This window comes from Brassica napus, chromosome C4 (genome assembly GCF_020379485.1).
Source record: "Brassica napus cultivar Da-Ae chromosome C4, Da-Ae, whole genome shotgun sequence".
NCBI lineage: Eukaryota > Viridiplantae > Streptophyta > Magnoliopsida > Brassicales > Brassicaceae > Brassica > Brassica napus.
This window is the reverse complement of record NC_063447.1, coordinates 49,805,759-49,820,940: the sequence shown is the minus strand read 5'-3', so window position 1 is coordinate 49,820,940 and position 15,182 is coordinate 49,805,759. Positions and strand designations below refer to the sequence as shown.

The 15,182-nt window shown below is 30.2% G+C and overlaps 2 protein-coding genes across 3 annotated transcripts; one reads left to right on the top strand and one right to left on the bottom strand.

The window, feature by feature from the left end:
• The first annotated feature begins 912 nt into the window (after nt 1-912).
• LOC106449902 (F-box/kelch-repeat protein At1g64840) lies at nt 913-2,828 on the top strand. Of its 2 annotated transcripts, none has more exons than XM_013891568.3 (2): nt 913-1,133; nt 1,445-2,828. In XM_013891568.3, the coding sequence occupies exon 2, from the start codon at nt 1,461-1,463 to the stop codon at nt 2,601-2,603; it is 1,143 nt and encodes a 380-aa protein (XP_013747022.1). In that variant the 5' UTR covers nt 913-1,133; nt 1,445-1,460; the 3' UTR covers nt 2,604-2,828. The 2 variants fall into 2 exon arrangements, with proteins under 2 accessions (XP_013747022.1, XP_013747021.2); XM_013891567.3 differs by having other exon boundaries at nt 924-1,229.
• A 7,434-nt stretch (nt 2,829-10,262) lies between these two features.
• On the bottom strand, nt 10,263-12,379 carry LOC106449901 (cytochrome P450 705A1). The gene is made up of 2 exons (XM_013891566.3): nt 11,354-12,379; nt 10,263-11,112 (listed from the first exon to the last, which is right to left on the bottom strand). Exons 1-2 carry the CDS (start codon nt 12,269-12,271, stop codon nt 10,435-10,437), a joined length of 1,596 nt encoding a protein of 531 aa, XP_013747020.1. The 5' UTR covers nt 12,272-12,379; the 3' UTR covers nt 10,263-10,434.
• Between the last annotated feature and the right edge of the window lie 2,803 nt (nt 12,380-15,182).

Below are 15,182 nucleotides of genomic sequence, written 5' to 3'. Positions count from 1 at the left end.
TGATAGGAAGCATCGACTGTATGCATTGGGAGTGGAAAAATTGCCCAACCGCCTGGAAAGGACAGTACACACGTGGATCAGGAAAGCCAACAATTGTCTTGGAGGCTGTAGCTTTACAAGATCTTTGGATATGAAACGCTTTTTTTGTTGTCCAGGTACCTTAAACGAAATTAACGTCCTCGATCGATCTCCTGTTTTTGACGACATTTTACAAGGTCGAGCTCCAAGGGTACAATATGTGGTCAACGGGCACCAGTATGATTTGGCGTACTACCTCACAGACGGCATATATCCAAAATGGTCAACATTTATCCAATCTATCTCAAACCCTCAAGGTCCTGAAGCAGAGTTATTTGCTAAAGTTCAAAAAGCAACCCGAAAAGATGTGGAGCGTGCTTTTGGAGTTTTGCAAGCTCGATTTGCAATAGTGAAAAACCCGGCTATTTTGTGGGACAAGAGACAAATAGGGATGGTTATGCGAACATGTATCATACTGCACAATATGATAGTAGAAAATGAACGCAATGGATACACTCAGTATGATACATCAGAGTTTGAAGAAGGAGACTCGAGTAGAAGTTCACAGGTGGATATGTCATATTCTCCGAAGCCTTCAAGTCTCCGTACTATGCTTGACATACGGAGTCGTGTTCGTGACCCGCACATACATGGACAATTGAAATATGATTTGATTCAAAATATTTGGAACAAGTTTGGTAATGATGAAGATGTTTAATTATTGTATGTTTACATTTTGTTTTTCAATAAATGAAAATTTTTAATTTCAAATTTTAAAATTTAAAATTTCTAAGATTAAAAAAAAAAAAATTTAAAGACTCCATATTGGATAAACCATTGGACCTATAATTATGATAAGAGTCCTTAACTATTAAAAAAAAAAATTATAATATAACATTCCAATGGTGGGTAACACCGTTGGAGTTCATCAGCTTACTTTTTTTGGAAACACTACTGAACTTTGACTTACGGTAACCAAAAGAAGGCAAATGGGAATTGCCAATCACGAGAAGAATCTATCTCTCCACTCCATAAATAGCTCCTTCTCGATTATTGGTTTATTTACTGAAGTGATCTGTTTTTAGCTTTATTAGAATCATAAACTTCTAATCCAGGTACGAAATGATTCTCTTACCAGATCTAAGAACTGGATTTTATACTCTGTTTTCACTCTTTTGTTGGTTAATGGATCTCGATTCTTGTTATAGTCGGTACGTATCAGTTTTAAACTTTTAGTATTTTTTTTTGTTCAAAGAACCTGGATTTAATACTTTGTTTTCATTGTCTGGTGTTAATGTTGTAGTGAATTCGATTAGGTTAAAATAATAGATTGTATATTTGATAAAATTAAATAATAGACTTTTATGCGATAATTCTTCTTTGTTAATGTTTTGTCATATGATAATTCTATTTTTTTTTTCTTTAGTTTCCAAGAGATCGTCATGTCATCAATGATGCCAGACTGGTCTCTCCTACCGGAGGAGCTGCTCCATTTCATATCCCAGAACGTTGAGAACTGTTTCGATGGTGTTCATGCTCGCTCTGTTTGTACCTCGTGGCGATCCAACATTCCGTTTCCTTCTTGCCTGTTACGCACAAGTTACTCTCTCCCCACGTTTGCCCAGTTCCCTCTCGAAAACAAAGGCTCATGCACCCTCGAGAAGATCCCTCTGTTTCTCTTTAGAGTCAAATCTCCTCCTCCTGCTGCTGCTACGTCACCTTGTGAGTATTTCTTAGGAGGGATAAGGCGAGATGAGTCAGAGCATCTTATGGAGCTTCCATCTCCCCTTCAGTGTTCAGTGAAAGTGAATATCCCAGGAAATGATCCAGCCTTGTTGAACGTGCTTGACTGCCAGATCTTCCCTCTGGGTCATCAGTGCAGAATGATTGGTTGGGATCTTGAAGAATGGAGGACGACAAACTACAGAGGTGTGGCTTTTCTTCCACTAAACAATGGAGAGTTCATTGTTCTTCTCAACTTCACTAAATCATTGTTTATGTCAAGAAGTGATGAAATGAGGTGGATACAGCTTAAGAAATTTTCAGATGCTTCGTGCGAGGAAATAGTTCCTTTTAGAGGCAAGTTTTATGGAACCATTCTCAATAGGGATCTTTTCGTAATTGATCCTTATTCGCTGGACGTGACTTCGTTGACGCCTTTGCAGCCTCTACGCTCGGTAAAGTATCTGGTTCCATCTGGCAATGATGATGAACTTTTCCTAGTTGAGAAAATCCTCCCTCCTACTGGTGTGTTAGATTTTTGTCGGTTCGCATGTAGAGTGAGTAAGCTAGATGATGAGGCTGGTAAATGGGTTGAGGTCAGCGATGTAGGAGGCCGTGTGTTGTTTATTGGATATCCAGGAAATGTTTCGTTCTGTGGTAAGGAGCTTCCTGATGGTTGTGGTCTGAGTGGGGATTCGTTGTTGTGCACCGGTGGGCCAGGGAATGTCACTTACTCTTATAAATATGGAGTAAACACAGGACGCGAGGAAGACGACCTCAACTTTTGGAGGAGATTCTCAGGAGAGAACCGTGTGACGATCATTAACACATCTCCTGTGGTGGCTCTCCAGGTTGAGCGCTAAGGCTGTAAAGTTTTACTTTTTGATACCTTAAGTCATCTGTTGGCATTTCCTATTGGTTTTTCTTAAAGATTTTTGTCATCTTATGGTACGGTTATATGTGGAAAGGTAGATCACTCGGTGTTCTAGTTTTAATGTATTTTTGTTCTTAAACTATACCCCACGATGTCAACACAAGACAGCCATATGTAAACTATAATTTAAAACTCTCATGAACTCTCAAAGCCGTGTCTGACTGTGTTCTTTGTTATTTGACGCCAAAGTTCTTCAAGTTTGCAAATGTTTAAAGAAGTATGTTGTCTTTCCAAAAACATATAAATACTTGATTTCAGGCATATGCATACAGCCACCTTCCATCAATTAAAAGGACCAAAGTTTACTCTACAAACAGCTATACCGAGTTGGCATTGTCAGAGTCAAGAAAAAAAAAGGATCTCCGACAAATCTTTTGGAAACAATGACGGGTAGAGGACTTGGTCTCAATCTGAAAGATAATAAGCCAAACGTTGAAAGTGTTTGTTAAAAGTAGAGATGGCAAACGGGTTTTTCCGTCCCGGCCCGTCTCGTTCCGCAGGGGTCTTCAATTCCAGTAGGTCTTTGTGCGTCGTCCCCTTTGGTACCGCGGTCCTGTTAGGGCATGACCAATCCCGCCCCGCAATTAACATGGGTTTTTGCGGGCCGGCCCACGGTACACGATATAACTTCATTTCCTGCAAAAACAAGTCACAACATTAGCAATTCTTCTTAGCATGTAACTTCACTGGAATTAACATACGCTCGTCTTGTTCTAAAAGAACGGAAGAATTGCAGTAAAAATATATATGTAAGTTGAATTTGAAACCATATACCTCTTCAAAGTTTTTGAGCTCTAGAATCTTTGAACCCCGACCCGATCATAAGGATATTTTATTGAAGACGAAAACCCTGTTGATTTGTGAAGAGTCTTGTTCCACCATGAAGCCCATACCCTTATTGTGGTATAGGACCAGCCTCCCATCTTGAAGAAGACACAAACCATGAGTCATTGTCCTTCTCTACGTCCAAATCAAAGAGAATGCTAAAAATCCTTATTGAAGCATAGTTTTAAGCACGGTATTTCCAAGTCAAAGCAAAGACCACATAATGTAGCTTGTGAATAGATGAATGATACAGAAAATAAGCATCTTCTTACAGTTGCTGGTGGTGTGCCCATACGACAGAGATGGTTGTATATGGACATTTACTTTCTTGTATCTTATCAAAGGAAGGCTGCAAGAAAACAAAAACAAACACTAACGAGAAGAAACAACTTGAACCTTTAAAGGATCAGACACATAACGTCAAAGAAAGCGATCTTTGTTTAGTGCTTGTGTGATCAAGCATTTGGAGTTAGTGGTGTGCTCTAGTGGGAGTTTTAGCTTAGGATTGTGATTATCCGAAATAATATAATAGCAAAAAAAAAATTATTTAACGGATTGTACATCATCACTTTTTTTATAGGAAAAAAATCAAAATCTAACGGTGAGATTTGCTTCTAGGATATAATCTAATGGTTAAGATTTAGTTTAGGAACAAAAGAATAACGTCGAGATGTGACGGTGAGAAGGTGCTGCAAGTGTGAAACAAACTAAGCTGGATATGTTAGCATCTAAATTTGAGAATTTAAGGATAAATGAAGAGGAAATTGTGGCTCGGTTTAGTGCTAAGTTGTGTGACATTTTGAATGAATATTTTTCACTTGGAAAGCAATACAATGACAAGAATTTGGTGAAGAAGCTGAATAGAAGCTCATATTCTGCATGAGATGACTTTTGATGAGTTTGATAGATTCTTCAAGCGTTTGATAATAAATTTACTTTATAAATATTTATATACGTACATGAGCACGGAAAAATTATATATTTAACCTTTGTAAATTAAAAATATTACTCAAATATGTCGTTATTAAGAATTTTTGTGTTATTAAGAATTTTTGTTATGTTTCCTTTTTCTTTATAGTAATGGAAACATGGTTAAAAAACTTAAATATAGACTGTATATATTACGTGAATTCAAGAAGAAAATTTCACAAAAAAATATGTATAACAAAGGAGCCACTTTCACCCAAAAAATAAATAAGCATCTTAAATAACAGAAATATTTTTAAAAGGTTCCCTTTTTGGGTTCATATATATATATATTTAAAAGGTTCCCTTTGAAAAAAAAATTAAATAACATAGGCATCTTATATTTATTTTCATACAAGATGACAAAACAAATTATTTTAAATTGCAAAACGACTTCTAATTTATAGAAAATGAAAGAAAAATATTAACTAATTTTTATTATGCTTCAATCATTTTATAAATATTCATATTAATGTATGAGACTATAAAGAATTATTAATTATGTTAGCTAATGTTACTCCGTACCGAATTGAATTTATTTCCAAATGATCTAAACATACAAATCTCATTACGATGAAAGTATAAATTAAATAAATGATCAAACCGATCATCAAAGTCATAAATATAATTAATACATAAAAGGATCATAAAACCGATCATAAATCACCAAACTGATCAAATTGATTTAAATGATAATATATTATTGTTTATAATATTTTTTATATTTAGCGGTTGCACATGTAAATAAAAAAATGACTTAAAATTATAGATAAAAACATAAAATTAATTAATTTTATTTAAGTTTTATAAAATATTTAAATCCATATATATCAAAAACATTATTGGTTATCAGCTATTAGATTATAAATAAATATATAGAAATATATATATATATATATATATGTATATATTCTCACGAAAAAAACTAATTAAAGTACATATAATATAAGTATAAGTAATTTTCTTAATAATAAAGAAAAAAATATTTAGTTTGAATATTTATAAATATATATATGCACAAAAATCAACTAAATACAATTAATAAATTAATAAAATATAGAATACAGGAAATTTTGATTTAGTTCAAAATGCAAATATTAAATTTAGTTTACCTAAAATAACTAAACCAATCGATTTTTTTATACCATAGTCATATGTTCAAATAATATAATAACATAAATATCCAAAATAATTTTTACTTATTTTCCTCATGTGTATTCTAAACAAATTTTAGTTAGAAAAATAAAGTAAAATACTAAACAATTTGTATAATTTCTGCATATTATAAATATTACTAGTTCGTCTACTAATCAATCTTCTAGACATGAGATATTTTTGCCTTTTTAAAGTACCATTGATTCATATATTCATTATTATAATTTATATAAATCAATTAATCATTTTTAAATACAAAAAATACATTCGTTTCTTTTATCAAATTGTTTGTAGATGATTTTTGTTTTCATGAATGGAGCTATCAAAGCCATCTAAACATATGTGGACGTCTTAGGGAATATTTTTTTGGGCTCTTATTGATAGATAATACCAACATGTTAAGATATTTATTTTAAGTAAAACTAAATTTTGACCATTGCGACCACACAAAAAAAATATTCTAAGGCTCCGATTGGTGACATTTTCGGGAACACGAGGAACGAATAGGAAAAGAACGTATAGGAATAAAATTGCAGGAATGAAAATGAATGTTTGTTCCTTATCAAATTTAACAAGAAATGCTTTTGTTCTATATTTCTCTACAAAAAAAATGAATGAGGAGGAACAAGAAGGAAAAACTATTCCTTGTGAATGGTGATTTTTTTTGGGAATGATAAAGAATTCAGTGTTCCCTTTCGTTCCTTGGTCACCATTCAAAGCCTTAAGTATTTAATTTATGAGTGATCATTTTTAATTGGATCTTTATAATAAGTTTTGGCTGTTGAAACAATAAAATGATATATTAGATAACTCTCATTTATCATTTGACCATTTCCTAATGTATTTGTGTATGAAACATATAATTTAATATAATTCAGTTTTAAATACACAACTAGATTTTGACCCGCCCTTAAAAAGGGCGGGTATATTTTTTGTCTAACATTTTTTAAAAAAATTAATTTTTATATTTGTGTTTTAGTCATATTTGTGTTTTTTGTATAATATTTCTCTTAAATGATTAATAGGAGGTTTTAATAATTTTATTAAAATAGTTGTATCACACATATATCAATAAGTCATGTTCTTGTTTTAATAGAATATATATATTATTTTTTTTTTACATTTTTTAAAAAAAAATTAATTTTTATATTTGTGTTTTAATCATATTTGTGTTTTTATTTGTATAATATTTTTCTTAAATGATTAATAAGAGATTTTAATCAATACTATTAAATTAGGATCATGATCCATTGATATATGTTGTGTCCAACTTAAAATTTTAAAAATACATACTTAAAATAATGTAACTGCATCAAATTATATATTGTGGATGTAACCACCACTTTAATGGCAAGAAAATCGGGATCTACTTTTTCTAACGGCAACTAAATATCTTATTTAATCAATCAAACACACATTAAAATTAATTAAAAATGAGAAAAGTACGGGATATCTAATAATCATCTTATGTTACAAAAAAAAAAACTAATAATCATCTTTGATTTGTTCCCTACTAAGATAGTAAGATGGCCCATATCTAAATTTTTTTCCTGAGTATTTAGTTAACAATCATACACCCAAAAGCAAACAACATACATACCATCAAACACAATTCGAATTTCATTCCTGACTTCTAAGTGCTAGCTAAGTTCAGTTTAGTGACTTATTGACTAATTAACCTTTTATAAGATACGATTATTCTACATTTTTTAAAAAACAATATAGTTTCTATGATTGGTTAATTTTTGTTTTAAGCCAACCGTAAGATTAGTAATATAATGGGAGCAATTATAATTGTTATAATAAGGATAATACTAAGAAACAATATTATGTTGCAAGCTTTACAAATAAAGTTTATAACTAATTTGTAGAATGCTTAAAAATATCCGAGTGGGACTGAAATATTTAACCCCGAAAACCCGAAACTCCAACCAAACTTAAATGAGTACTCAAACGTCACCCCTAATTTTTATATAAGATATTGTATAAGTTTGGACATATTTATAGGAACCAAAGAACCAAAACCAATTGTGAACTTAATTCATAAATAACCAAGGGAATCCTATATCTCTAGAACCAAAAATTGAATTTGAACCGGAATCAAATCGCGAGCCAAATAGGTATCCATAGTTATTATTGAAGTTGGTATAGTTATTTATTTATTTGTAAACATAGTTATTGATACTATGAATATGAATGATATTAATTGTTATTGATAATATATATAAAGAACGGTATCACGCATGGGGAAATCAAAGTATCTAATAGATGAAATTCTTGCTGTCAATGATTGTAGTCTAATATTATTTCTTTGTTTAGATATATAGTTAATGTATACGTAATTTTTTTATACTCAAAATAAAGCAACCCGAAATTATAGGAAGTAAAAGGGAGAGGAAGTTATAAAATATCAAGTCACGTTATAGATATATATGTTATATACTGGCATTTAGTTATTTAAAAAAGTGGATTATAAATAATTGGACCAAACATTATCAACTGGACATGTTCCTAATTTAATAGTATTGATTTAAAGCAGGTTATGATATAGGATTCACTTGGTTATTTATGAATTAAGTTCACAATTGGTTTTGATTCTTTGGTTCCTATAAATATGTCCATTATAGGAAGTAAAAGGGAGAGGAAGTTATAAAATACCAAGTCACGTTATAGGTATATATGTTATATAATGGCATTTAGTTATTTAAAAAAGTGGATTGTAAATAATTAGACCAAACATTATCAACCGAACATGTTCCTAATTTAATAGTATTAATTTAAACCTGGTTATGATATTCTATTTTTTTGCTTTTATATGAGTCACAAATTGATTTAAATTCTAAATAGTTCTAACACTAATCAAAAAATATAATTATTTTAAAAATTAAAAGAAATGAAAATTTAAAGTAGAAATGATGAAAAATTAAAGTAAAAAGAAAGGAAATTTAAAGTAGAAAATGTTTTTTTTTAAACTTTAAAATTTAAATTGTATATATTACTTTGCAAATTTAATATTGCTAATATACCAAATTCGTAAATTAAATTTTAGTTTGTATAATTAAATATATTTTAGGTATAATATTAGAGGATAATTTGGAATTGTTTTGTTTTTTAATTTTTTTTACCTGACACAGACACATATATATATAAAGTGGATGATTTTTTTTGACTTTGGACGGCACACCACGACACATATGGGCTCTGGTCATTTACTAGACGAAGGTTTTGGCAAAGTTGGCTACTTCCACAACCTAGAGATCCTCGACAATCACAACATTCTCCAGGCAGCTCAAGACATAGAAGTAAAAGCAACAAACATGAATTCTACAACATCAAAAATTTAACAATTGCATATATAATTCCACTGACATTTGTTAAATGCATGAAAACTTTGAAAATAAGAATTAATTTGCCTCAAAGTTAAATGAGATGATAGATAAGATAATGTGATGATTATAAAGTGTTTTAAAATAGATTTTTGGTTCATTGATCATGATTTTTTTTAATCGTTTGATAAAAATCAGGTATAATACATATTTTTAACGACTTAGATTAATATTAATGAATTTATCATTAAATCTCATGTTTTGAAAAATGCAATATTGAGTTTTAAATCTTCAAAGTATTTGGAGTTAAAAACTACCCTTTTAATTTTCTAATTATTATTTAGAAATTATAGCATTGTATAATATATATATATATATTCATACAATATTTATATTCGTGAATTCACGGGTAACCACCTAGTAAAATGTAAATGATATTATTTGAAAAAGAAAAAGAAAAAAAGTTATTCCTTAAAATAAAAATGAAAGTTACTTAAATTGCATTTGGAAGAACTTGGGAGCAAATTCTGGTTATGTATACAAGAGGACGTGCATCCAAGAAAAAATGCGTCTCTACAAAATAAGAAAACCGAGATCTTTGTTTAGTGCTTGTGTGATCAAGCAATTGGAGCTAGTCTTGTGCTTTGGGTATCGAAGTATTGGCTTACACACTTCCGAGTTTAAGAAAATTGAAGTCTAAGCTCTAGGGGTAGTTTTAACGTTGGATTAAGATTATCCTGAATAATGCTTGTAATAGAAAATGATGGTATTTTAGGAAGGTTGTATTTGATTTATGCATTAACGTATTGGTGTAATATATTTTCTTGTTCTAGTGAATTCGAAAAGAGAAAGACTTTGTTTCCTGTTTATTTATGCATTTTACTCTGATTTCACCGACAAAGTACTCTGAATCGAGTGAAGACTGGCTTTCGTTGATCGATTTAAGAACCATAAAATCCATAAATCAGTATTATTTCTTCTTGTGAATAGTCACAAGGTCACAAGAAACAATACAATGCTGTATAGAACAAAGCTAAGATCAGTGTGAATCTATATTTAATGTATGTTACGTAGCCCAAGATGGAAAGGATTGTCTCTGTTAACACGATATTAAGATTTCGAGGATAGAGTAGTATATCTTCCTTCCTTTGTGGTTGATTTGTGATACTTTCTTAATTGAGTACATGGCACTTTTGTTAAGTAAAATTACCATATACTAATTTACCCAAATATTTACTGAAAGTGGCAAATATATTAACAATAAGCTTTTTTTTTAATATTAACATCAAGATTTATTTTTTGTCACGATATTAACATCAAGATAAATAATATTTTTTTAAAAATAAAATGCAATGTTTTTTTTTGTAACAAGTATAAAATACAATGTTTAAGGAGGTATTTGCATAATGCATTCAACAACATGAACGTACAAATGCAAAAATAAGGCATGTAACATATGTAATAACGATCTTCTGAACTTTTATAGAGTTATATGTTTGTTAATTCAAACCGAGTGTAATCTTGACCTCCTGAATCAGAAGTTAATTGGTTCATATTTCGAGGACTAGGAGTGCACTTAAGTGGCTTAGCCAAAGCCATAAAGAATCTCAATCCTGAAGCTTCTTCCATGTTGACTTTATCTCCTTCAATTTCCCAGTCAAAGCACTGCACCATCACTCCAACCGCGGTTCCTACAAAAGTACTACCAAGATTTGATCCAGGACATCCTCTCCTTCCGGCGCCAAACGCGAGGAACTTCAGTGCTTGCTCTTTTCTCTCCTCCTCTTTCCATGATCTTGAAGATGTCAGAAACCTCTCTGGCTTAAACTTACAAGGATCTTCCCAAGAATCAGGATCTCTCATGATAGCATAAGAATTAACAGCAAGTGATGTTCCCTCCGGTATGTAGAACCCTCCTATCGTACAGCCTTCTTGAAACTCCCTTGGCACCACAGCTCCCACAGGGTGCAATCTTAGAGCTTCCTTGACTACAGCTTGCAGGTAAGGTAGATTTGTTAGATCAGTTTCTTGAACCAACCTATTTTTTCCCACCACTGAATCGATTTCTTCTCTTAGTCTCTCGAGAATCTTAGGGTTGTTGATGATCTCTGCCATTGCCCACCGTGTTGTTGAAGAAGAGGAGTCACCTGCTCCAACGAAAAGCTCCTGCATTAGCAAATTTTTTAATTTAGTATAAACATGGTCGGATCTGAGATTTCAGGGGTATAAACATTTATTTAGTAATTTTATCAAAAAAAATATTTTTTCATAATTTGGAAGTCTTTATTTATGTAAAAAACTTCCAAAAGTTTGGACAGGGGAGGGCAAAGCCAATATTTCATCCAGCTGTCCCCAGATGCGGCCTTGAGTATAATGGTATTTGTTTGATTCTCAATGAAAGTGTTACCGCAAATAACGCCTTAATTTGCTTCCTAGTCATCTTATATTCTGCGTTTTCGCCTTGATAAGATTCCAACAATGCATCCATAAACTCAGCACCTTGATGTTCCTCCACTTTCTCTTCGTATTTCGCAAGAATCTTTTCCAGATGCTCTTCAAATCTGTGTGAAACCTCCATCACGTCCTTTTTTAAGAATGAGATCCCTAGCTTCTCTAGCGGCTTATGAAACACTTGCGCCACACAAAACTTGTGGCACAAGGAAGTGAACGCGACTGATAGTTCACAGACTTTCCCACCGTCATTGTCCTCCACTGAGAAACTACTTCCCATGCTCATCTTTCCCAGCGTGTTGTTAACGAGTCTCATCGCTTCCTCGCCTATCTCCACGCTCTCTTTCTTCATGGCCTTATCCAGCAGGTTTCTGTGGAACCTCTCTAGCTCAACTAAACGGACGCCACGTGTTCGCTCTAGCGCCTGGGGACCGAGGGCCTTAGCCATGATGATCTTTTTCATGAACCTCCAGTAATCACCAGAGGGAGCTCTAATGTAGCCAGAAGAACCAAACACAATGCACTCATCGATAGCAATTGGACCACGATAGGAGACGTTCGTGTCGTGAGCCTTGAAGATCTCATAGGCCACTGTGGGAGAGGAGACGAGAACGATGGGGACGTGGAAGATGCGGAGATGGAGGAAATGTCCGTACTTGGATGAGATTTTCTGAAAACACTTGTGCATTGAAGAAGAGATGATAAGGTGAAGATGACCAACGATCGGAAGAGAAGGAGGGCTTGGAGGCAGATCAAAGCTGTTGTTTGGTTCCTTGTAGAAGAAGAAGAAGACAAAGAGAAAGAGGGTTGGGAAGAGGAATACGAGAGTAAAGATCAAACAATTTTGAATATCAAGGTCGACCATTGCTGTCATTGTTGCCCAAAAACGATGAGGAGGGAAATGCCTTAAAATGAGTTATATGAGAAGTTGAAATATCTGAAAGTATATATAATAGTTTATATAGATGACAAAATATATCTTTGTAATATTATCGAGGAGTTAGCTTTTTACGGATAGTACTTAACTTTAATTTTAACAAATGTTAGTTACCTTGATATTTGTAATAAATTTAAATTATTATGACTACTTTTCATTATTACTATTTTAAGTTTTTATTTTATTATTTAATAAGCTTTATTTTAAAAATTGGAAAATATAAGACAAAAAAAATACTCCATCTGTTTCAGAAAAATGTAAGTTTTATGATTTTCACACTTATTAAAAAAACATATCAGATTTTTAATTACCAATGCATTAATTTCTGTAATTAACTATTCCCCACAAATTTTAACCAATAGAGTTTTATTAAACACAATTATGTTTTTTTAAGTTTACAATTTGCAATTAATTTATGTTTTAAAAATATAAAAAATGTATCTTTTTGAAACAAAATTTTTTTCTAAATTTTTTTTATCTTTTTGTAACATTGATTCTCACCTGAAACTTTCTTAAATAAAAGTTTTTCAAATAATATCAGAAGTTTGAAACAATTTTTTTTTACTAAAACACGGATCTTCTGATTTTATTTGAAAAAAAAAATATTTTACAAGTTGCACTCATATTAAATTTTTCTGAGTACTATATAAGTATTACTAATGCATTAAATTAATTTATGAAGTATTTTTCTTCTTTTTATATATATATTGCATTTTAAAGAAAACATAGCCATTTATTGATATATATTATGTACTTATTAAATTTTCTTATTTTATTTTCTAAAAATCAGAATATTAATAGAAAAATTATAATAAATAAGTCATCAAAGTATTTATGTTATCAAAACTTTAATTTTTATTTTTAATCAACAATTTTTTTAATAATATAATAGATATTAAAACATTTAAAAATAGTTCCTTTATTTTTCATCGAATTACAAAATAAATTGTCAATAATGAGTGCCAATCACCTCATATCATTCTGTTTCTAAAAGTTATTTAGTTTTAGGTTAAGATAAACTTAATATCAAATAGTCAATTTAAATAATACAAAATTATAATTATAATTGTTGCTTAATCTCAGTTGTACATTGGCAAACTGATGGAATCAAAAAATAAATTGTTGGTTATTATTGTATTATGAAATGACCGATGAACTTTCAAATGATAGTTATTTTGGTATGCTTGTGGAACTTCAAACCGATCAACACTTCAATTTTTTATCTTAACTTTGTACCAAACCTATATATATCACGTTACATAATTTTAAAAATATATATTTATAAATCAAAGATGAATAACATATATATATGTATATGAAATTAAAACTGTTAATCCAAATTTAACTTTATTAGAATGTGAAACAGTTGTTGTTTAATCTAAGGAGCTGATGTAATCTAATATACCTCAAAACAAACACAAAACAGATTCGAAAAATTATACCCAAAATCAAATGTTTGATTAAGATATCATAAAAATACTTACACATCTTCTTTATAATTATCATATATAAATTATTAAACTACTTAAGAATTATTTATTTTATATTTTTTCATATTCATGAATGAGTTTTCAAAATATTATAATTTATGTTTGTTAACAACTCTGAATTGATCAACATTTATTTCTTTATTTTTCCAAGCAGCTTATTTAAAATTATATAGAATTTTATAGAAATATATTTATGAATCTAAAACAAATAACAAACTAAATGCTGTTAATAACATTAAGCCTAAAATTAATCAGGTTTTACTATAATCAGAACAAAAATGTGCTTCAATTTGGAATAATAGATGTGAACTATACATGAAAGTACATTTTTAATTAAATTAACAATAAATAACTAAAAATAATATTTTCATAAATTTAATATATATAAATTAATAAATTATTTGAAATTTTAATATAAATAAATATTATTTTTGTCTATAAAAAGAAATATTAGTTTATTATTAAAAATTAATTATTTTATTAATATTTATACGTACATGAGCATAGAAATGTCACCTAGTAATAGTATAGATCAAATATTGCTTGTATAAAATACTCATGAAAAATTGAAAATTAATAGTTCTAAAATGAAAATGTTATGAAATTACAAGAATAAATCAATCACAAAGTGACAATGGTAATCATTTATTTTTACTAAATAAATAATTAATCTAAATCTTCACATGTGTAATACATAAGAAAACTTGATGGTGTTTTTTCATTTAAATATAAAAAAAATTATCGGATGATAAAAATTCATTCATGCTAATCTTCTAAGATATAACTTCGTCTATATTGTATTGTTGTAGTAAAAGCTACGTATTTTATATATGATACAACTATCAAGTTCGTTAGTGTGTGTTTTCTGAAAGTTATTAGAAAGATGAAGAAGAGAGCAATGGATGGAATCAACCCATCTCCAGACTTTCACTCATCTATCACTTTAAATATCATTCAAAAGGTATGTTGATTAAAGTAGTGCTTTCTCAACCGACACATATTAGAAGATAACGTTTTCTAGGTAATACGTTTTCTAACTAACATATACGTAGGGGAAAATGTATCATGTTTATTACGAGTTTACTAAAAACAACAAAGAATTAGATAGGGTGTTTCCGTAATTAACCATGATTATTAGCTACAAAATTTGACGTTAGCAACAAAACAAAAAAGAAAATATTATTATACCAAATCTATGACACAAAAATATTGTTATAACAAAATCTATGATAACTCTGTAACAATCCATATCTATCTTACTACGGATGGGGGTTTATAGACATTTTATAGCTAAATAGCTACATTTTATACAAAAAGTTGTCGTCAAAAGTTTATAGCTAGCAAGGTATTACTATTCA